Source organism: Camelina sativa, chromosome 20, assembly GCF_030686135.1.
Source record: "Camelina sativa cultivar CO46 ecotype springtype chromosome 20, ASM3068613v1".
NCBI classification, from domain to species: domain Eukaryota; kingdom Viridiplantae; phylum Streptophyta; class Magnoliopsida; order Brassicales; family Brassicaceae; genus Camelina; species Camelina sativa.
In genome coordinates this window covers 10,210,719-10,232,588 of record NC_141899.1, presented here as the reverse complement: position 1 = coordinate 10,232,588, position 21,870 = coordinate 10,210,719, and the positions used below count along the sequence as shown (strand labels likewise).

At 37.8% G+C, this 21,870-nt stretch overlaps 2 protein-coding genes and 1 pseudogene across 22 annotated transcripts; 1 reads left to right on the top strand and 2 right to left on the bottom strand.

Moving 5' to 3' along the window:
* Nucleotides 1-110: 110 nt before the first annotated feature.
* LOC104770393 (notchless protein homolog) lies at nucleotides 111-3,148 on the bottom strand. Of its 2 annotated transcripts, none has more exons than XM_010494814.3 (12): nucleotides 2,835-3,148; nucleotides 2,651-2,732; nucleotides 2,480-2,569; nucleotides 2,249-2,374; nucleotides 2,034-2,161; nucleotides 1,733-1,932; nucleotides 1,503-1,575; nucleotides 1,194-1,304; nucleotides 820-1,100; nucleotides 681-735; nucleotides 530-586; nucleotides 111-428 (listed from the first exon to the last, which is right to left on the bottom strand). In XM_010494814.3, exons 1-12 carry the CDS (start codon nucleotides 2,958-2,960, stop codon nucleotides 345-347), a joined length of 1,413 nt encoding a protein of 470 aa, XP_010493116.2. In that variant the 5' UTR covers nucleotides 2,961-3,148; the 3' UTR covers nucleotides 111-344. The 2 variants fall into 2 exon arrangements, with proteins under 2 accessions (XP_010493116.2, XP_087360966.1); XM_087504840.1 differs by having other exon boundaries at nucleotides 681-750; nucleotides 2,835-3,129.
* LOC104770392 (MATH domain and coiled-coil domain-containing protein At3g27040) lies at nucleotides 3,064-5,214 on the top strand. Of its 19 annotated transcripts, none has more exons than XM_019241800.2 (5): nucleotides 3,064-3,447; nucleotides 3,836-3,922; nucleotides 4,137-4,214; nucleotides 4,299-4,667; nucleotides 4,743-5,214. In XM_019241800.2, the coding sequence occupies exons 4-5, from the start codon at nucleotides 4,443-4,445 to the stop codon at nucleotides 5,070-5,072; spliced, it is 555 nt and encodes a 184-aa protein (XP_019097345.1). In that variant the 5' UTR covers nucleotides 3,064-3,447; nucleotides 3,836-3,922; nucleotides 4,137-4,214; nucleotides 4,299-4,442; the 3' UTR covers nucleotides 5,073-5,214. The 19 variants fall into 19 exon arrangements, with proteins under 19 accessions (XP_019097345.1, XP_010493115.1, XP_087360970.1 ...); XM_087504844.1 differs by having other exon boundaries at nucleotides 3,138-3,447; nucleotides 4,180-4,214; XM_087504843.1 differs by having other exon boundaries at nucleotides 3,149-3,447; nucleotides 3,806-3,922; nucleotides 4,180-4,214.
* Nucleotides 5,215-19,358: 14,144 nt separating this feature from the next.
* LOC104772391 (protein LIGHT-DEPENDENT SHORT HYPOCOTYLS 5 pseudogene) lies at nucleotides 19,359-20,679 on the bottom strand (annotated as a pseudogene). Its single transcript, XR_015592242.1, has 3 exons — nucleotides 20,647-20,679; nucleotides 20,542-20,553; nucleotides 19,359-20,131 (listed from the first exon to the last, which is right to left on the bottom strand). The product of XR_015592242.1 is annotated as a protein LIGHT-DEPENDENT SHORT HYPOCOTYLS 5 pseudogene (transcript).
* Between the last annotated feature and the right edge of the window lie 1,191 nt (nucleotides 20,680-21,870).

Here is a 21,870-nt window from a genome sequence, read left to right as displayed (position 1 = left end):
TTCCTATCAGATTCTGCTGCCGAATCGATTAATACTAGTTGGATGGTCATCCTACTATATATACTCAAAGCTGATTAAACTATCTTCTCGACAAAACATAGAAAAAATAATTATAATAATAAACAAAGGCCCTTTATTAATCAAGTTTTGCCGCATACTCTCTACCAAAACATAAAGCAGACCGCATACTTTCTACTAAACATAAAATTTAAAAGTCTCAAGGAAAAAAAACCTTAATTGTACAGGAACAAATACACCAATAAACATCCCATTTTTATCTATAAATTTAACGAGAGCCAATGTGTTGTTATTGTAATAAATCAAGCTCCAGCTGCTACCTCTCTTCAACCCACCCATAGCTTCAAACATTCATCTTTCCCACCGGAAACTACTCTCTCGCCATCAGGACTCCAATCCACTGCAAAAACCTATCCATCCACACATAGCAAAAACAAACATTTAAGCGATTGGCATTTTCAAGCAGGCTGGAAACATTTAATAAAGCTTACAAAGTGTTAGTTAATAATACCTCATCCGCATGACCAGGAAGATCTTGTTTTAACTTTCTCTGTCCAATATCCCAAACCTGTGTAAGTGAGAAAGGTTTAGAATATGAGGAGTGAGTACCTCCATATATTTTGTTGTTATGAGATTTAGGACAACAAAAAAAACAAGATTACCTTAAGGGTAGAGTCACTGCTACCACTTAAAAGCATCCTACTGTCCGGGGACCAACTGCGGTTACAAAGCCTAATTAATTAATAATTAGTGGGAAACATGGAAAGGGGTACCAATGTTCTCAATGAATCTATACCAAACCTGATCTGATAAACACGACGAACATGGCCTCTCAAAGTTGTAATATACTCCCCCGTGATACCATCCCATATCTTGACAGATTTATCAAAAGACGCACTTGCAATCCACTGGCCATTAGGTGAGAAACACACATGGTTTACAACCTGCTGATGACCGTGCATATGCTTTTTAGGTTTGTCGCTAACAGACTGTTCCCAAAGAATCATTTTCATGTCATCAGAACCTGAGACTAATCTTTCACCGGACTTTCCTTTTGCTTGGTCGTATCTTCTAAGCGCAGCCTATATATAAGCGAGCAAACGAGAGATCAGAAACAGGGTACGTTAATGGACAACAAAAAAAGTAAAGGAATGAGGGATAGGATCTCTCAGTACCTTTCTAACTTCTTCAGGTGAATAATATTGTTGTCCAGTGTGGTCAAAAGCTCCTGTCCGGAGAACATAGTCTGTGCTCAATGCAAGGGAGTTCACCCAATGTCCATGCCCCTGAGGTAACAACAGAATATGCAGGTTCAAAATTAGGCTGCTCAAAAGATATACAAGGAGAATCTCTTCACAAGGGACAGGTGAATGCAGAACATGGGGAAACGCATAAGCCATCCAGGTCCTGGCTATTTTTACCACCAGGATGGAAACAGCCAGAAATAAACACAAGAGATCACGGGGATCAAAATGAGCTTTTACCTCCAATTTTGCTGTCAAACATCGAGCCCCATCCGGAGTAACTTGCCACATCTTTATTGTACAATCTTGAGAACTGCCAAACACAAGACAGATCATATTTTGAATTAGCAAGCAACAAGAGATCGAGAGGAATTAGCTTTAGTTGGCATTGATACAAGTAGTAGTGACATGATCTACAACATAAGAGAGGATGATCAAAGCACTAGAAGTCTAGAAACTTAGAAACATACCCTGTATATATAATTCCCTCTCCCCCCCATTTGACACAAGTCACACCACGTGAATGTCCACTGAGACAAGTTAGGGATTTCTTAAGTGTAATGTCCCATATCCTTGCATCCCCATCTTTGCTAGAAGTTACAAACCGACGGCATGGGTAGTTAAGGTGGACTGGTTCCCACGAGATACTAGTAATCCATTTCTTGTGACCCTGGGACAAGTGAAGTGTTTATCATCAGTATCATCACTCACAAGGAGATTATATTGCACAGCACAACCCAAAAAAAAAAGGACAAATCAAAAAGACGTTACTCTAAGGGGGCTGCCATTTAGCTGTCCGGTTTCCGGTATCCAACAACAGACTTCACCATCAAAACCACCACTAACAAGGTGCTTACAATCTGGAGACCATGCGAGGGCCAGAACCCAGTTTCTGTGCCCTGAAAAATTAATAAACCGCATATCAGATTACAGGGTGAGGATTATTAGAGGGGAGAGACAACCTAGAGAGCAAAAGAGATTAGTACCTTTGCATGTAAACAATGGAGTTTGAGTGTAGAGATCCCACAGCCGGACAGTGGTATCACCTGAGCCACTAGCTAACTGCTTACCGTCCGGACTAAATGAAACACACAGAACAGAGCCCTCGTGACCTAAATAAATAATTTTTAAAGACAAACCAGTCAGCTAATCTATGAAAATACCACTAGTCAGTCTGGTAGTTGAAACGGCAGAGAGGAAGGAACATTATGACATACCGGCAATGGTCGCAGAAACACGGTTAACAGGGCGAGTTCGGAAAACAGCTTGTTGTCGATACACTATCGTCAAAATATTCTCCACGGACACTGAATGCACACAATTTTCCCAGAGCGTCATCAACAATATGATACTACTACATCATAGCGCGCAAAAAAAAAAAAACAAACCTTGTTCTCTCTCAAAATGTGTTCCTAGGGGGACAACAAGTTCCTTGTCTGATACATAGAAAGCGTAGGGCAAGTTCTCCTCCTGAAAATTCCATGTGTAACCATAAACAGAGGTTACTCTGTACTCAAAAACTCAGAAAAATCACTCCTTTATCCTTCAAACCAAGGACAGAAAAATTCTTACATTGTTGAGAAATTTATTGGTTAGATGAGTAAGCTGCAAAGGCCCTGTTTGGAGAGGGACGTAGATAGGGTCACCTAAAGTAATTCCTTCAGGATCCATTAACCGACATATCACCATCTCCGCCATCTCTGGTTGCGCCGGCGCCGATCGACTAAAGGTGTGGAGGCAAAATGCTGGCAAACGTTATCTGCATACCATAAAACCTAAATAACCTTTATATAGTGGGCTTGTTGTATATAAAAATAAAAAGGGCAGTTATGGCCCAAATTAAAAATAAATAATTAATTAAAGTATTAAACGAATACCCTAAGGCCATCTTTATATAGGGTGTTCTTGGGTTTTTTTTATTTGGAAAAAATTAAAAAGTGATCTTAGATCACAACAACTGATCTTATTTGAGAACAGTTTTTGTGGTGTTCTTGTGTGACGTGTTCCATTTTAATTGGGAAGATTTTTTTGGTCGGTCGAGAGATTTCTTGTCCCTCCGTTCTTTGATTATCCTCCTTTCTCCGGTGGTGCTTGTCCCTCCGCTCTTCGATTAATCGCTGTTTCTAATCACCATACGGATTCTGGTTGCAGAAACTTTTGAGTTCTGTAGCTTGTACTGATACATGTATATAGTGTGATTTGTGCTTTGATACATGTGATTTGCTGAGTGTTAAAATTTGCTAGATTCGTGATCTATTAGACGCTGTTTCAATGCATATAGATTCTGGTTGGTTGAAGTAATTTTGGGATTCTATGCATATTAGACGCTTGCAGCTGATTCAGTGACCCAACACAATGATGAAGCAGTAGAGTCTCATGTTGTTGTTTTCACAACTCCTAAACAAGTTTCTATATATATAAAAAAACTTTTTGTTGTTGTTCATCGTTGATTTTGGATTTAACCCACAAGTTTCTGGGTTTTGGGATTGAATGGTTATAGTTAGGGTTCATTGGATTCTCTTAATTACTTGATAAATTTGCAGATTTAATGAAACGAGTTTCACGGTGAATAGGGTCAAATACGAAGGAAGCTTACTCTGTGTTGGGAATTTGTTAATGTCATGGAGCCCTCGTAAATTTTCTGAGATCACCACTGATAGGTATTACTTTCTCTTCTTCTCTCTAATTAGAGAAGTTGTCTTCTTGAGCTTTGTAGATGCTTTACTACTAGAGTGTTAGTATCAGTCATTGTTTCTCAGTCCTAGATTTTTTAACCATTGATAGCCGACTTAGTATGACTGTGTTGGAGTGAAAGTGTTGTGCTTTTATGAAGAGATTGGTTTCAACAAGGTTATAACGTTATATTGTCATCAGAGGATTATAAAAGCTTTATGGATTTCTATTTACATGGATGCAGCTTGTCTATCTTCCAGACAGTTCGACCCATTCCAGGTATTCATATATTCAACTACAGCATTTCTCTCTGTCTTGAAAACAAATTTGTTTCATATGTTCCAGTTAAACATCCCTTTCCAGAAAACTCAGAATTGGACGAAGCTGCAGAAGGTGAAGAAAATAAGTCTGTGAAATTGCGACTTGACTCTGGCATCTTCACTAGTGCCGAGAAACATCTTGAAACAGATGAAGGGATAAAAGGAGACAATATAACTGTCAAGTCTCATGTTGTCTCTGAACCCCTGGTTTGATCAAGAGAACACAATCAGGGGTTTTCAGTACATGTTTCGCCTTGCGGAGTTTAAAGGCAGCGATAAAGGTCTTCTGGTAAATGGAGAAGTCAAAATTGTTGCACAAGTAGATGTTCTTGAAGTTATTGGTACACTAGATGTACCACCAGAGAAACCAAAAAGCATTGATATCAATGGGTTTCAAGTCCCTTCTTCACAGGTAAGAGATAAATATATACTGATGCATTATATTCGATATTGTTTATATGTTAAATGTCCAATTTCTTACTTGCAGGTAGAATCTGTGAACAGTCTGTTTGAAAAGTACCCAGGCTTTGCATCAAAAGTTTGTCTCAAGAACCCACATCTGAGAAACAAATACTTGAATGATGTACTATGTCTGAATGAGATTCTGTGCAAGTCTCCCGAGGAACTCTCCAATGGTGATCTGGCCGGGGCATATTCTGCTCTACAGTGTGTGACAAAAGCAGGGTTTAAGTTGGATTGGTTGGAGAAGAAACTGAAAGAGACTGGTGTGACTAGGCTGCAAGAAATTGAGCAAGAGTTGAAGGACTTGAAGATCAAGTGTGCAGACATGGATGCTCTGCTTGATTTCTTACGATGAAATTGTTTGATGACTAGAGAAGTTAAAAGACTTGGGATCCAGTTGTTTTTTTGGTATGTTTGTTTGAATAATCCTAGTTTTGAAACTGAGTCTTTTTAAACAGAGTTCTCCCTATAACTAATTTTTTAGCAAGAGTTCTTAACACTTGATCTTAGATTATTTTCCTAATATATCTAATCTAAGAACACTAAAAAGTGTTATCCCTTTAAAGATGCCCTAAGGCATGGAGATACTCAAAGGGTTGCTCAATAATTTTATGGTCCAAAAATAAATTAAAAAGGCATATTTATCAGAGAATATTTCTGAATGATAATTATTTTTGAATGTTTCTAAACTATATATATCAGGCAAGTTTTAAAGTGTAATTATTTTTAATGATAATTAATTAACATATAATTATATTTATGTTTATATATATATATATAAATAATAAAAAGGTCTAAAACAACAATTATATGTCTAAAAAATCTTAAATTTTTTTTTTCTCTTAAAAATCATATGCATATAAAAACATTTTCTGATTTTTTTTTTACAAATTCAGAAAACATAAATACTAACCAATATTCATATAACAGGAAAACTAAGCAAGAATCAGTCTTTACATATGTTATAAACAAAATCAAAATCTAGCAAGTTAAGCATCAACTTTTACACCACTATAAACCTGAAAAATAAATTATAATATACAAATACAAAAAGACTTCGTAGAAACACATTTGATAAAACACAAATAGTTAGGATTCTTAGAGCTTAAATAAATAAATATAAGGAAATACAAAGATTTTGTAAACATAAGAATTTGGTTTTGAACTCAAGTGGAAGATATAAATTAAAATATTTTTGAATCATTAGACCAAAATTTTATATATTAGGTGGGGGCTTGAGGCTGATGCCGTTTTTGTTACACTATAGACACATCCCTGCATTTTCACCATGTCTGGTAGAGCCGGCACCGACTATAGGTAGAGACAAAATGCGGGAACAACGTATTTGCGTACCTTGAAACTTAAATAATAGTTTTATCTTTCTTATAAAGAAGTTACTTCACCAACAAAATTTTGACATGTAAGCAAAAGAAAAATAAATTCTTTTTTTAATCAAATTTTAAAATTAATTATAAAACAAAAGAGAGATTTTGGCAAAAAGAAAAACAAAAAATCAATATTAAATAATTATTATTTTTATATAGTTAAACCAGCCAACGTGAGAACAAATAGTTTTTAAAAGTAATTGTAAACAAAAAGAAGATCATTGTAAAAGAGTGCCAGAAAAATACAAATAAAAATTTACTTTTCTAAAAATAACAAAGGCAATAAAGGATAAATATTTAGGCCTTGAATCTTTGACAGATTTTAAGTGGTTTTCACTTTTCAGACTAAAGATTTTCGTTTTTTGATTTTATAAATGTTTTGTAAATTTTTAATGGTGTTTGGATTATAGTTTTTGGTTCTTGAATTTTAGATTTTGGTTTACAGTTTATAGTTTTTACTTTGGTATTTGATATTGATCGAAATCAATATATAAAACCCATACTCTTCAGTTCTACTTCGTGCATGTATTATGGTACTTCAGATCTATCGTTTTGTAACATTTTTTTACGAAGCATCACCCGTTAATGTGAATTTCGATAATAGGTATTACTAGAACCAAAAAAAAATAAAATGGAAATCAAGCTTGAGTTGCTATCATCCGGGGAAGGCAACATCTCAAACAAACAGCCAAACGGCCCAAAAAAAAAAAAAAAAAAAATTAAACATTTTTCTGCTCAAAAATAAAATAAAAGATGACATTGTCTCGTAGCATAGCACCATTATTACTCATATGCAAATTGGGGTGGAGTCGTGGAAGGCTATCTATCAAATTTGTGCAGATAGCCACGTTTCTTTTATTATCATGTGTTCACGAAATATCCTTTCTTAATTGTTATCTTAGAACAATCAAATTTTGTTTCAATTTTTGTTACATCCATATAATTTCTTATCAAGTAGAAAAAATGGAAAACAATGGTCTGTCACGGCTTTGCATTTTGTATGGTTATATTGCACAAAACAAGTAGATAAGATAAGATAATTAGGCCACGTGAAGGTGAAGCATCATCAAATTGATTAAAAAAAAAGCTCGTTTACATACATACTAGAAAACACACCAAAATTAGGTCCACTCCTGTTTTTATTAGTTTAAAATTAATTATTTCGTTAAACCTCACATATAAAGTAATAAGTTGGTTTATCCCATGAGGTTCACTCACTTACGTAATGTTATGTCCAACATACATTAAATAACTAATCCTTTTCTTTTTTCTTTGTCATGCCCTGATTAGTCATGTGTAGTTGCAATTGTTAATGTAGTAATCTGCAACGTTTGATTTACTAATCATTTAAAGAGAATTGTCCAAACGATGTCACTACAATGCAATTATTGAGGGGACTAATCCTCGAAGCAAGTTGAGTGGGGGAAATGAGATTGGTCACGTCTCCGGCATCTTTCAGTTATGCCGGCGTTTGGGCCCATCTTTATTTTCTGTTCCTGCCACGTGTATATTGTTTTTATTACAACACAAGTCCCACTTACTTATGACTTAACCAAGTTGAAGCTGTAAATAATTGGGTGTTATCCCTAATTAATTATTTAATATTAATATGAACTCGACCGGAACACGAAGTCTAAAAATACTCGAACGGTTCATATATCTCTACATCCAAAAAATTTAAAATCCGAAATGTCTGATCCAAACGCCCAGACATTTTTGAATCACATTTCTATTTTTTTTTTTTTAAATTTATCTAGTTTTATATCTTATATATTCAATTCATGCACATGGTTACTTTAGGAGGTTATTGATTTATGATTTAGAAAGAATTTTAATGACTTTAAAAATTATGTAAAATATGTTATTATTCAATCAAAACTTTTTAAAACTCTTTAAAAATTTGGTGTTATTGGTTGTGGATTTGTAAAAAGTTATCTAAAATCTTGATAAATCTAGTGTTATTGGATTAAGAGTCTTATAAAGTCATGAAAAGTTTTTTTTTTTTTTTTCAACCTTACATTAAAATAAATTAAAAAGAGACTCCAAGATTAGTTGCCCAATCTGGAGGAAGAGAATTTACAAAAGAAGATTCAGAAGCTAAAGGTCTAGAAAAGCGAGCAAGACAGTCTGCTCGGACGTTTGACGTTCGCGGAATCTTTGTCAGAGTGAAGGAGGAGTAAGATGATCTGAGGGAATGGAAGTCTTCCAATAAGTGCGAAAATGCTGGCCAGTCGTCCGGATCCTGCACCATCGCCACCAGTTCAGCGATGTCTGACTCAAAATTCTGACAATCGATTCCCATCGCCCGAAGAGACTCCATCGCCCATACCAAGGCATTAAGCTCCGAGTCATGAAAAGTTTTATGTTATTCAATTAAAACAAAAGAATCTTGGATTGTTAATGAATTCAATTTTTGTGTTATTGGTTTAGGATTTTATATCATTTCCTTCATAACAAAAGTCATGAAAACTCTTTCATCAAATAGAAGGATTTTGAAAGATTTTACAAGATTAGAAAACACAAATAAGCAAGATTTAAAATAACTTCCTAAACAATCTCTTATAGAATCCTTCATTTTTACTTTCTAATTTTTTACGATTTTAAAAGTCAGCAAGATTTTTAAAAACACAAAATCATTAAAATTCTTTCTAAATCCTAAACCAATACCTCCCCCTTAATTTCTATAAAGTCGATATGATTTGTAAGGAACAAATAAATAAATTTTAAAATGTATTAGACCATGCTTTAATTTTAATTAAAAATTAGATTATATTTCAAAATCATTTCAGTTTTATAGTAGAAATTAAAAGTGACCACTTGCATGAATGTAAAACTTAGTCCAAATTGGTTTATAAGACCGATGGATAACATAAAAATTACGTGCGAAATATTGATTTGAAATTTTAATAGAACTAGATTTTAACCCGCGGTACACTGCATATAATTTTTTATAATTAAAATTTTTAATGTTTAAGTTATATATATTAATTTTGTTTGTTTTATTTAGTGTTTCAGATTGTTTAATTATATTTTGATTGGTAATTCAAAATGAAAATATTTTGTGTGCTTTAGTATAATAGACAACCCATAAAAACTATATAATCATATTTGTATAAATTCTAACCTGCTCCATTACATGACCCCCAAGCATTTAAATTTCTTTTAGCAAATCAAAATGTTTAGAATATATATATATATTAAAAATATTGTAATTATGGGATACTAAATAGTGTTAATTAAATTTATTTCAAATATATTTTTTGAAACTAATATAAAGTATGATGAATACAATAAAACTTGTATGCGTTTCTTTACAGTGTGACACCTCAGCTTTAACTTTCATGCTGCTGTTGACATTAGAAAAAAATAATTAAGCTTAATTAACTAATTTAAATAAATATATTTAAATTAAAAATAAAAAAATACTCACATATCAACTATTAAAAAATCTAAAAAAACTAAAAAAATATTTTTTTCTCTAATAAATTATGGACGAAATTACTAATTATTTTTAAAAATATATATAAACCAATCAGAATTTTAAAAACTAAGATTTTATATCCAAGTATACAATACAATTAATTTAAATAACTAAATTCAAAGATTTTGTTAAGATTTCAAATTATGATTCTCCTATCATCTTTATTTTATTTTATTTACAAATCGTTTAGAACTTTCATATAATACTTATAATTAATAAAATGCATATTTTTTTCTGCATATGTTGTGATTTAAATTTTTTAAAACGAAGATATATTACTCAATTTATGAAAATGTCTGTTTTAATTTCCACATCGGCGGATTGGTAAAACTAAATTTATATAGAAGATAAATTAATAATTTTTATTTACTCACAATTATAATATTAAAATTACTATTTTCTTTTAAAATTACAGCAATCCCAGCTACAGATCTCCTCAGGAAAACACCAAAACTCCAAGAACTCTCAAGAACTTTTCTCTCTTTTCTTTTCTCTCTCAGAAACGGCCAAAACACGAATGAGACCAAAAGAAAACGAGTTAAGGGTTTTCCCCTTTCTCTTTTCCCCAAAACGCACAGAATTGAGTCAGCATCGATCGATGCTCCTACTGCATCGATCGATGCACATCCTAAACCGGAATTCCGGTTCCAGGCATCATTTGCTCTCGACTTTTGGACTTTCCTTTTTCTCATAGGCCTAAACCTTGAGTTTCATTGGCTCCTCATCAGACCTAAGTCTGCATGCCAATGTTGGCTCCTCATCGGGCCTAAGCCCGCATGCCATAATATAAATATAAGGAAAATCCAAACTCGTCTCTCGGGTCGTCACCCTACAGCGCGCCTCCGGACCGTCGTCCGAAGTCGATATACCAACCATACTCCAAAGTCACAAAGTCTCCGAATATGGCAGTACTAGGAGAACCAAAGTCCTCCAAGAGCCGCGAGCAAACGATTCTGAACACGTCTGAGTCCTATCCCTATCCAGGTTTCCTTCCCGTGACTCGCGTGAAAACATCTCAATGTTCTACCAGCCACATATTCCCTCACTGGAATACCATATGACCACACAAGGATCATATACACGCCACAAAGGCCGCCACAAAGGCCAACAAAATGTCCTCACGAGGACCGCCACCAAGGCCACTCGTCCCGAAGGACCGTCACGAAGACCATCTGTCCCGAAGGACCGTCACGAAGACCATCTGTCCCGAAGGACCGTCACAAAGACCATCTATCCCGAAGGACCGTCACAAAGACCATCTGTCCCGAAGGACCGTCACAAAGACCATCTGTCCCGAAGGACCGTCACGAAGACCATCTGTCCCGAAGGACCGTCACAAAGACACTTTGGCTAAACAGCCTGCCACAAAGGCCAACAAACGGCTAAAAGCCCGCCACAAAACTACACAATTGGCTAAAAGCCCGCCACAAAGGCCACACAATGTCTAACAAGACCGCCACACACAGGCACTCTGACCCGAAAGTCCGCCACAAAGGCACAAAAGCCTCTCCCAGGCTTCCTACCGCAAAAATGGACAATTCCCTTTCCCGAGAAACTTTCCATATTTAGCACTTTCCATTTCTGGAGACTTTCCACTTAAGGAAACTTCTTTTTCGGGAAACTTTTCCCCAACCCGCCTCACGGAAACTTTGTACCCCGAGCACCACCTCATCTTGTTACTGAGTCGCACAACCAACCACCCCAAGCGACCGAGTAACAAGAGAGATGGGCTGGAATACTCCATTCCCGCTCCAGCCACGGATTACAGACGGAACCAGACTAGGCAAGCTCAGGTCGTGGTTGCTTCTCATACCACTTCTTGAACCTTGCCTTCATCCTTGCCTCAGGTTCCCAAGTCTACTCCTCCACACCATCACAGTCCCAAAGGACTCTCATCAAAGGAACCTTCTTCTTCCGAAGTTCCTTGATCCTCCTCTCGAGAACCCTCACTGGTCTCGCCTCCAAAGTCATGTTAGGCTGAAGATCTTCTGGAATCTTAGCCAACAACTGATCATCCTCACGGAGACACTTCCGCAACATAGACACATGAAATACCTTATGGAAAACAAACATAACCTCAGGCAACTCCAGTCTATATGCCACTGGTCCAACTCGCTCAATCACTCTTAACGGACCCATATACCTTGGACTCAACTTAGTCTCTGTCAACGACCTGTTCGGACCCCGCAACATGGCCATCTTGAGGTACACTCTGTCTCCTACCTGAAACTCCAGGTCTCTCCTCCTCTTATCAGCATAACTCCTCTGCCTATCCTGAGCCTCTTTCATGTTCAGCTTGAGAACCCGAATCTTCTCTGAGGTCTCCTGAACAAAATCTGCCCCGTACATGCTCCTCTCCCCCACCTGAGTCCAGCATAACGGTGTACGACACGGCCTCCCATACAAAGCCTCGTAAGGAGCCATACCAATACTCGCCTGATAGCTGTTGTTGTAAGCAAACTCTACCAGGTTCAAGTGATCTGCCCAATGGCCACCCCAATCCAAAACACACATCCTCAGCAAATCCTCCAACGTCTGGATCGTCCTCTCAGACTGTCCATCTGTCTGGGGATGATAAGCTGTACTCATATGCACCTTCGTGCCCATCTCTGCCTGAAACGCCTGCCAGAACACCGAAGTGAACTTGGAATCTCTGTCAGACACAATGCTCGCTGGCACCCCATGCAATCTGACTATCTCCCTCACATACTTCTTAGCCAAGACCGCTGCTCCATCAGTCTTCTTAATGGCCAGAAAATGTGCTGACTTAGTCAACCGGTCCACAATGACCCAAATAGCATCAAAGGTCCGTGACACTGGCAAGCCTACCACAAAATCCATGGTAATCATATCCCACTTCCACTCAGGAATGGGTAAACTCTTCAGTAACCCGCCAGGAACCTGATGCTCAGCCTTTACTAGCTGACACACATCACACCTCGAAACCCAACCCGCTACATCCTTCTTCATCCCGACCCAATGATAGTACCTCTTGAGGTCACGGTACATCTTAGTGGCTCCTGGATGAATAGACAGCTTGCTCGAATGAGCCTCTCTTAGAATCTCCTGCCTCAACTCCTCATCCTTGGGCACACAAATCCGACCATGCACCAAGATAGTACCATTATCTGAGACCTGATACTCTGACTCAACATCCTTTGAGGCATTCACCAGCCCCAAATCCTTCTCCTGTGCCAACCGCACCCTACTCAAAAGATCTGCTCGGTCAACTGCTTCCAAACCCAACGGTTCCAGTGAAACAGCACACAAACTCAACGCACTGATCTCTCCTACTAGAGACTCCATCTCCTGCTCCTGAGCCGAAGCTACTCTCTTCCGACTCAGAGCATCTGCAACCGTGTTAGCCTTACCAGGATGATAGGCTATCTCCAAATCATAGTCCGCCACAAGCTCCATCCACCGCCTCTGCCTCAAATTCAACTCAGGCTGAGTGAATATATACTTAAGGCTCTTATGATCCGTAAACACCTGTACCTTTGCACCATAAAGATAAGATCTCCAAATCTTCAGGGCAAAAACTACAGCACCCATCTCCAAATCATGAGTAGGATAGTTGCCTTCGTGCACCCGCAACTGCCGCGATGCATAGGCAATCACCTTCCCATGCTGCATCAGAACACACCCCAAACCAACTCTGGATGCATCTGTATAAACCACATAGGGTTCTCCCTGCTCAGGCAAAGCCAACACTGGCGCAGTAGTCAACATCTCCTTCAGGCTTGCAAAGCCTTCCTCACACTCTTCTGACCAGACAAAAGGAACATCCTTCCCTGTCAACTTAGTCATAGGACGTGCTCTGCTTGCAAACCCCTGCACAAATCTCCTGTAGTAACCTGCCAATCCGAGAAAACTTCTGATCTCTGTAGCATTCTGCGGTCTAGGCCAATCTCTGATAGCCTGAATCTTCTCTGGATCCACAGAAACCCCCTCTGCAGAAACAATATGACCCAGAAATCCCAACTCACGCTGCCAAAAACTGCACTTGCTCAACTTAGCAAAAAGCTTCTGCTCCCGCAGCTTCTCCATAACTGCCCTCAAATGCACTGCATGTTCCTCAGGACTCTTAGAATAGACCAGGATATCGTTGATGAAAATGATGACAGATACATCCAGAAACTCCTGAAACACACTGTTCATCAATCTCATAAACGCTGCTGGTGCGTTAGTCAACCCGAAAGGCATCACCACAAACTCATAATGCCCATACCTCGTCCTGAAAGCAGTCTTCTTCACATCTGCCTCATCTATCGGTATCTGATGATAACCCGACGCCAGATCCACCTTAGAGAACCAAGTAGCACCCCTCAACTGATCCAACAACTCATCAATCCTTGGAAGAGGATACTTGTTCTTCACAGTCACCCGGTTCAAACCCCGGTAATCTATGCATAACCTGAAACTCTCATCCTTCTTCTTCACGAACAACACCGGCGCTCCCCACGGTGATACACTAGGATGGATGAATCCCTTGCTCAACAGATCCTCTAGCTGCTTCTTCAGCTCTGCCATCTCTGCTGGAGCCATTCTGTAAGGAGCCTTGGATAACGGTGTCGTCCCCGGTTCCAGTTCAATGGTGAAAGGATCCGACCGAGATGGTGGTAATCCCTGCAAAGACTGAAACACATCCTCAAACTCCTCTACTACTAGAATACCGCTAACCGTAGACTTCCCCACTGACTCTGGCATAGATATAGTGACCAAATAAGCCTCACGGCCCTTCTCGATCATCTTCCCAGCCTGAATGGCTGAGATCACTAGACTCTTCGAAGTCGGTCTAATTCCCTGAAAAACCAACTTCTCTCCTGGACGCTCAAACTCCACTCTACCCCTATGGCAATCCAAATGCACCATATGCCGATGCAACCAATCCATCCCGAGAATGACATCATACAACTCCACTGGACTGATAAGCAAATCCGCTGGCCATGACTCTCCTGCGATCTGAATATCAACCCCTCTAGCTCATCCAATAACTCTCAGGAACTTGCCTCCAGCAACTCTAACAACTCCTGTACGCTCCCCGGGATCCCCTCTGATTCCCGCACACTCCACACACTCCGGAGTAATGAAGCTATGAGAAGTTCCAGAATCAAACATAATGTGGGACTTAAACCCGCCCACCAACAAGGTCCCTACACAAACCTCATGTGTTGAGAACCTAACACTTTTTCACAGGAAAACAGAGAATCTGAACCTACTATAAATTCACAAAGTTAAAGTATCAGAAATTATACCTGTGATCGCCCCGGCACTGGTTCCACCAGTCTCTGCTGTCGTGTAAACCCGTGGCGCCTGCTCAATCCGTGCCACCTGCTGCCCTCCAGGCTGCACCTGCTGCAACGCTGCCACTGCTGCCGGCTGCAACTTGGGACAAAAAGGCCTGATGTGCCCTGTCTCCCTACAGTGATAACATACCCGAGGCCCTGCCGTCGGAACACTCCTCTTGGGACAACTAGCAACCTTGTGATCCTTGCTCCCACAACCGAAGCAACCCGCACCACTCGGCTTCTGCGTAGCCTCCCACTTCCTCTTGGTTCCCTGAGCATGCCTACCGCCCCTGCTGGAACCACCCTGCTGCTGAGCCTTACTAGGCTGAGCTACTGGAGTAACCGACACTGACTGTGCCCGGATATCCTCCTCAATCTCTGCTGCAGTCTCAACCAGCTCTGCACGCGTAGCATAGTACCGCCCTCTACAGTGAACTCTCAAATCATCCCGTAGAGCTCTCATAAACCTCCTCACCTGAGCCTCCTCGGACTCCATAGCCCGACCCCCATAACATAAAAGTCGACTGAACTCTAAATCCAGCTCCCGCACTGACCGTGTCCCCTGAGACAACTGAAGGAACTGCACCTCCAAACGATCCAATGCCTCTCTAGGAAAATACTTGCGGTTGAACTCCAAAACGAAGTCAGCCCAAGTCATCTCCCGCTGCACCCTCCTAGCAGCCACAGACCTCCACCACAACTCAGCATCTCCACTCAAAAAGTAGACCCCTATGTCCACCCAGAACTCCTCAGGACATCTCAGAGTGTGGAAGTTACGTTCCACTCTCGTCCTCCACGCATCCGCAGCAGTAGGATCTATACCTCCTGAGAACTGCTCAGTACGCAACTTGCCCATCTCTGACAACATGTTGAGATAACGAGCATGAACCCCCACATCTGCAGCCACTGGCTGCCGCTCCTCCGCCACCACTGGTGGCACTACCCGAGCCTGAGCCGGTACCACAGGTGGTAACCGCTCTAACACCTGTGCTAGCAAAGCCGCAATGTCAACACCAGGGACTCCACCCGCTGGGGCTCCCACACCCGGGACCCTAGCATCACCGACCACTGGAGCATCAACACCGCCCCCTCCGGCCACACTCACTGAATCCCCCGATACACCCTGCGACTCGCCAACACCCTCAGCTGTCACACTCTGGTCCTCGGTCTCACTAACCACTGGGACTCTGCCCCTACCACGACCACGTCCGCGACCACGACCGCGTCCACGACCTCGACCAGCAACAGCACCACCTCTAACCATCTGCACTGCCATGAACAGAAGGCTAAGCAAACAATTACTAATTAACACAGAAATAGAAACTCACCGTGGAATCACCAATAGGCTCGAAGAGGATGTTCTAGGACTCCATGCCACACACAATTGACTAACTCACATAATCAATCAAGACATGCAATCCCAAACATCTACAGCACAAAGCCTAGTGAACCCAAACCTAGAACCGTAAGGGCTCTGATACCAAAATGAAACGACCGACCCTTTTTTTTTTTTAATAAATAAAAATATAATATAATAAATAAACTACAACTAGTGGTCCCATACCCACTAGTCACCTAACCACAAACACAACCAACAGCGGAAATAATAATACCAATATCCAATAAATAATAATCCAATAAAAATAAATATCCAATATAAATTCCAATCTTAACTAAAGATCCAAACATCATAAACCAAATAACCAGCAATCCTAAACATCTACAGCACAAAGCCTAGTGAACCCAAACCTAGAACCGTAAGGGCTCTGATACCAAAATGAAACGACCGACCCTTTTTTTTTTTTTAATAAATAAAAATATAATATAATAAATAAACTACAACTAGTGGTCCCATACCCACTAGTCACCTAACCACAAACACAACCAACAGCGGAAATAATAATACCAATATCCAATAAATAATAATCCAATAAAAATAAATATCCAATATAAATTCCAATCTTAACTAAAGATCCAAACATCATAAACCAAATAACCAGCAATCCTAAACATCTACAGCACAAAGCCTAGTGAACCCAAACCTAGAACCGTAAGGGCTCTGATACCAAAATGAAACGACCGACCCTTTTTTTTTTTTTTAGTAAATATAAATATAATATAATAAATAAACTACAACTAGTGGTCCCATACCCACTAGTCACCTAACCACAAACACAACCAACAGCGGAAATAATAATACCAATATCCAATAAATAATAATCCAATAAATATAAATATCCAATATAAATTCCAATCTTAACTAAAGATCCAAACATCATAAACCAAATAACCAGCAATCCTAAACAATGCTCTAAGACTAAACTCTAGCAACCTAACAATGCCAAATCAACAATCAACCGAGTTCCTAGAACATCCTCCTCTTCATTGCCTGGATTCCACGATCACACTTTGCCTTTACCTGCACCACAAACACATATTGCAATGCATGAGTATTTTACAAACACTCAGTAAGGCAATCCTCCCATCTACTGGGCTATACACACAAGCAATAGAGTATCAGTAATCTTCACACAACAATCAACAAACAATAACAGAACAGGACGTAGCATCGACCGATGCCACAACTGCATCGATCGATGCCAACAGGAGAAGCATCGATCGATACAGAAGTACACTTGCATCGATCGATACCCAGTCTGCATCGACCGACGCATGCTCGACGCACACGAAAAACCCTAAAGTTCATCGCGCCGTCCTCGCACTTGCATCGACCGATGCAAGCTATGCATCGATCGACGCAACGTCGAGCACCGTGATTTCTCCGAAGTTTCTCGCCGGATCTCGTTCCTACAACCACAGAAACTCAATCCCAAGCCACAAGAAAGCTTCCTAACGTCCATAACAACAACCTAATGCGTCTAACAACAAACAACAAGCAAATCACTGAATTCTCTAGCTTAGATAAGCCATGGTCCTGCACTTACCTGTGCCAAGACGAATCTGAACAACACAAAAGCAAGAAAACGTTTCCTAGAAGCTCCTACAGCAATCCCAGCTACAGATCTCCTCAGGAAAACACCAAAACTCCAAGAACTCTCAAGAACTTTTCTCTCTTTTCTTTTCTCTCTCAGAAACGGCCAAAACACGAATGAGACCAAAAGAAAACGAGTTAAGGGTTTTCCCCTTTCTCTTTTCCCCAAAACGCAGCGTTTGACTTAAGTCAAAACGCACAGAATTGACTCAGCATCGATCGATGCTCCTACTGCATCGATCGATGCACATCCTAAACCGGAATTCCGGTTCACGGATGTTACAGTAATTCAAAATGAAAATATTTTGTGTGCTTTAGTATAATAGACAACCCATAAAAACTATATAATCATATTTGTATAAATTCTAACCTGCTCCATTACATGACCCCCAAGCATTTAAATTTCTTTTAGCAAATCAAAATGTTTAGAATATATATATATATATATTAAAAATATTGTAATTATGGGATACTAAATAGTGTTAATTAAATTTATTTCAAATATATTTTTTGAAACTAATATAAAGTATGATCAATACAATAAAACTTGGATGCGTTTCTTTACAGTGTGACACCTCAGCTTTAACTTTCATGCTGCTGTTGACATTAGAAAAAAATAATTAAGCTTAATTAACTAATTTAAATAAATATATTTAAATTAAAAATAAAAAAATACTCACATATCAACTATTAAAAAATCTAAAAAAACTAAAAAAATATTTTTTTCTCTAATAAATTATGGACGAAATTACTAATTATTTTTAAAAATATATATAAACCAATCAGAATTTTAAAAACTAAGATTTTATATCCAAGTATACAATACAATTAATTTTAATAACTAAATTCAAAGATTTTGTTAAGATTTCAAATTATGATTCTCCTATCATCTTTATTTTATTTTATTTACAAATCGTTTAGAACTTTCATATAATACTTATAATTAATAAAATGCATATTTTTTTCTGCATATGTTGTGATTTAAATTTTTTAAAACGAAGATATATTACTCAATTTATGAAAATGTCTGTTTTAATTTCCACATCGGCGGATTGGTAAAACTAAATTTATATAGATGATAAATTAATAATTTTTATTTACTCACAATTATAATATTAAAATTACTATTTTATATTTCACAAAATATGATGCAAATACAACAAATAAACAATATAAAACTATAATAATATGTCAAAAATAAAATACTATAATATTCTAAAATAATTAGTATTCAAATAGACTAATAGATTTACATAACAATTAAAAATAAATATTATCTCAAACAAAATAATTTTTTAAAAAAATAAAACAATAATTTTTATTATTATATTATATATATTTTTTTAAAATGTTGATCCGTGCTTTAAGCACGGGATATATCCTAGTTGTTATAGTAAGAAGGATATCAGATGTATTATGGGATAATTAGAAAAAGGACATTTTAAAAGAAAAATGTTCATATATACTTTAGGTTTGGTCATATAGGTTTTATAATAATTAAAACTCAGTTTTACCCTTAATTTTCAAAACAACTTAAATAAGAAAATATAAAAACTAATTTTTTTACAAAATTAAAAACTACTTTATTACAAATATATAACTCATAAGTACGAATTTAGAAAGTAAAGCACTCATGATGATTAGTAGATTACGATACCATTTTTTAAAAAGATTTTAGCATTGGGTATCTGATTGGATTATTCTCGACTATACGACCAAGGTAGCATCACTACTTCCTCCGGCGTCGTCTTCATGAGTACCGGCGGTTGGAGTAGCCGTGGCTGTGGTATGAGGACGTTTTCGTTTCTTCTTGTCGTAAGGGATCCCTCGAGCCTGAGCCTGAGTTTGACGGACTTCCTTAAGATAGATCCTAACGGCCTTGGCAGCGAAAGGGTTTGAATCGGGAAGACCACCGCCGATTTCCTCGAAAGCAGCCCTTAGACGGCCGATGAGAGCGTCGAGGCTTCCTCTAGCTTGCTTGAGAGGGCAAGTGCACTGAGCCGGTGGGTTAGGTTGTCCGAAGAAAGGACAAGAAACAGCGTGGACTTTGGTCTTGCCGAACTGGTCAAGGTACTTAAGGAACTCAAGGACGTGCCCGCCACTGCAACGAGATAGATTCAGAGGTGGCTTGTGGTTCCTTAGACGATACTGAAGGAAAGTGTTCCAGTTTAGCCCAAGTTGTTGGTGCCTTTTGCTATCTTTGTTTCTACAATCTGGTATTAGTTTTTGTTGACTGAATAGGTGGATGGCAAGCTTTATTTTTAACAACTACAATAGTTAACACATTAAATCTTTCAAATTTCTACAGCATTTTTTGTAGTCTCAATTTTTTTTGTTAGAGTTTGTATTTTTTAATAGTTTTGCAGTTACACATTATCCAACTTGAAAGGATGATGGTGAGGTTCTTAGCTTTATCAAACTATTAAAGTTTCCGATGCACCAAAATCTTCACATGATCTGAGTTATTATAGCATAAAATTATGGCTGTTTGAAACAACACGTATTTATAATTAACTAGCTACTTGTATATATTTTAACTAATTAGGTATATGTGGATTATATTACTAACTACGTAGTAGTAATTAACCAACTCTATAAATATTTGTAGCTAGCCATGTGTTCGCTATATAGCCACTAACATAAACATGACCAATAGAAACTGTCAATTGGCCTCATACCATAGTGGCAGTCTGTACCAATATACATTCATTTATGATATCAATAACGTAGTCGCTGTTTAGTGATTACTTAACCCACATAGCTAAGCAAATCTATGGTCATACGCACGAATATTCACTGTGGTTACTTCGTTGCATTTTTGAAACGATTGACCACACATTTATATATCACTGTTACAACCACAAACTTAATCTATCGACATGCGTGATTAATATTTGATTTATATATATCACTACAGATTTAATAACTCCTTGGCCACCAAAAATCTGTGGCTAATAATATATAATTTTATATTGGAATTCAATTACGTTTTGTTGTACTACCATAAATATTGTCACGATATCTTGCTATAGATTTTTTAAAAACACACACTATAAACAAAACAAATGCACATAAATTCTTAATTAAAAACAAAATTGTGTAAGACCCCTACCAAATTGGTTGGATGACAAGAGCCAAGAGGGTCCTGATTTGCTGAGCATTAATCGATAAGGGTAACGACTATAAAAATATCAGATTCGGGGACCCGGAAAACAGTGTTTGAGAACAATAAGTGTTCTTGTCAACATACAGAATTAACTTATTAATTAATCATACTCTAATATATTCATGTTGATTTCACTAGTTGACATGAAAATAAGAGGTTAATTTCACTTGACTTAGAACAAAGCCACATGGTTTGATTCTACAAATCAACCCTATTCACTTTCTAAACCACATAACTTAATTTAATTTATCTCTGCTCTTATTATTGTCTTAGCTTGGTGTTGATACGGCCGAGCCGGTTTAATTAATTTGAAGTGTATCCAGACTAATACCAATCCAATCCATTTCATGAATAAAATGTGACCAATTAACCAACCAACAAAACTACTTGTTACAAATAACATCTTGTTGTTGCATCGAAACATATAAATGTTAACTAATCTGGCTAACATTGAACTTGGTAAAATGAAATGGTTGAATAATTGAAAAATGAGATTATTCAGGAATACACATTGAATGCGAAGATTACACTGTATATGAGAGATTAAAGGGCTATTAATACCGGTGATTAAATTACGACAAATTTGACTCTGACTTGCAATATCATCGTTTATTATTAGTGTCGATGTTCTGTCACCAATAATTTGATCTAATAGATTTAAACAACAAAACGATGATACTAAACTACATAAACAAACAAATATGAAGGGAAAAAAAACTATTTAGAGAATTCCAACAAAATGTAGTATACAGTATTATGGTGTTATCTTACATATTGAACGGCATGGAAATGAGTCAAATGACTATAATAAGAAATGAAAAACCAAATGCAATTTTTGAAT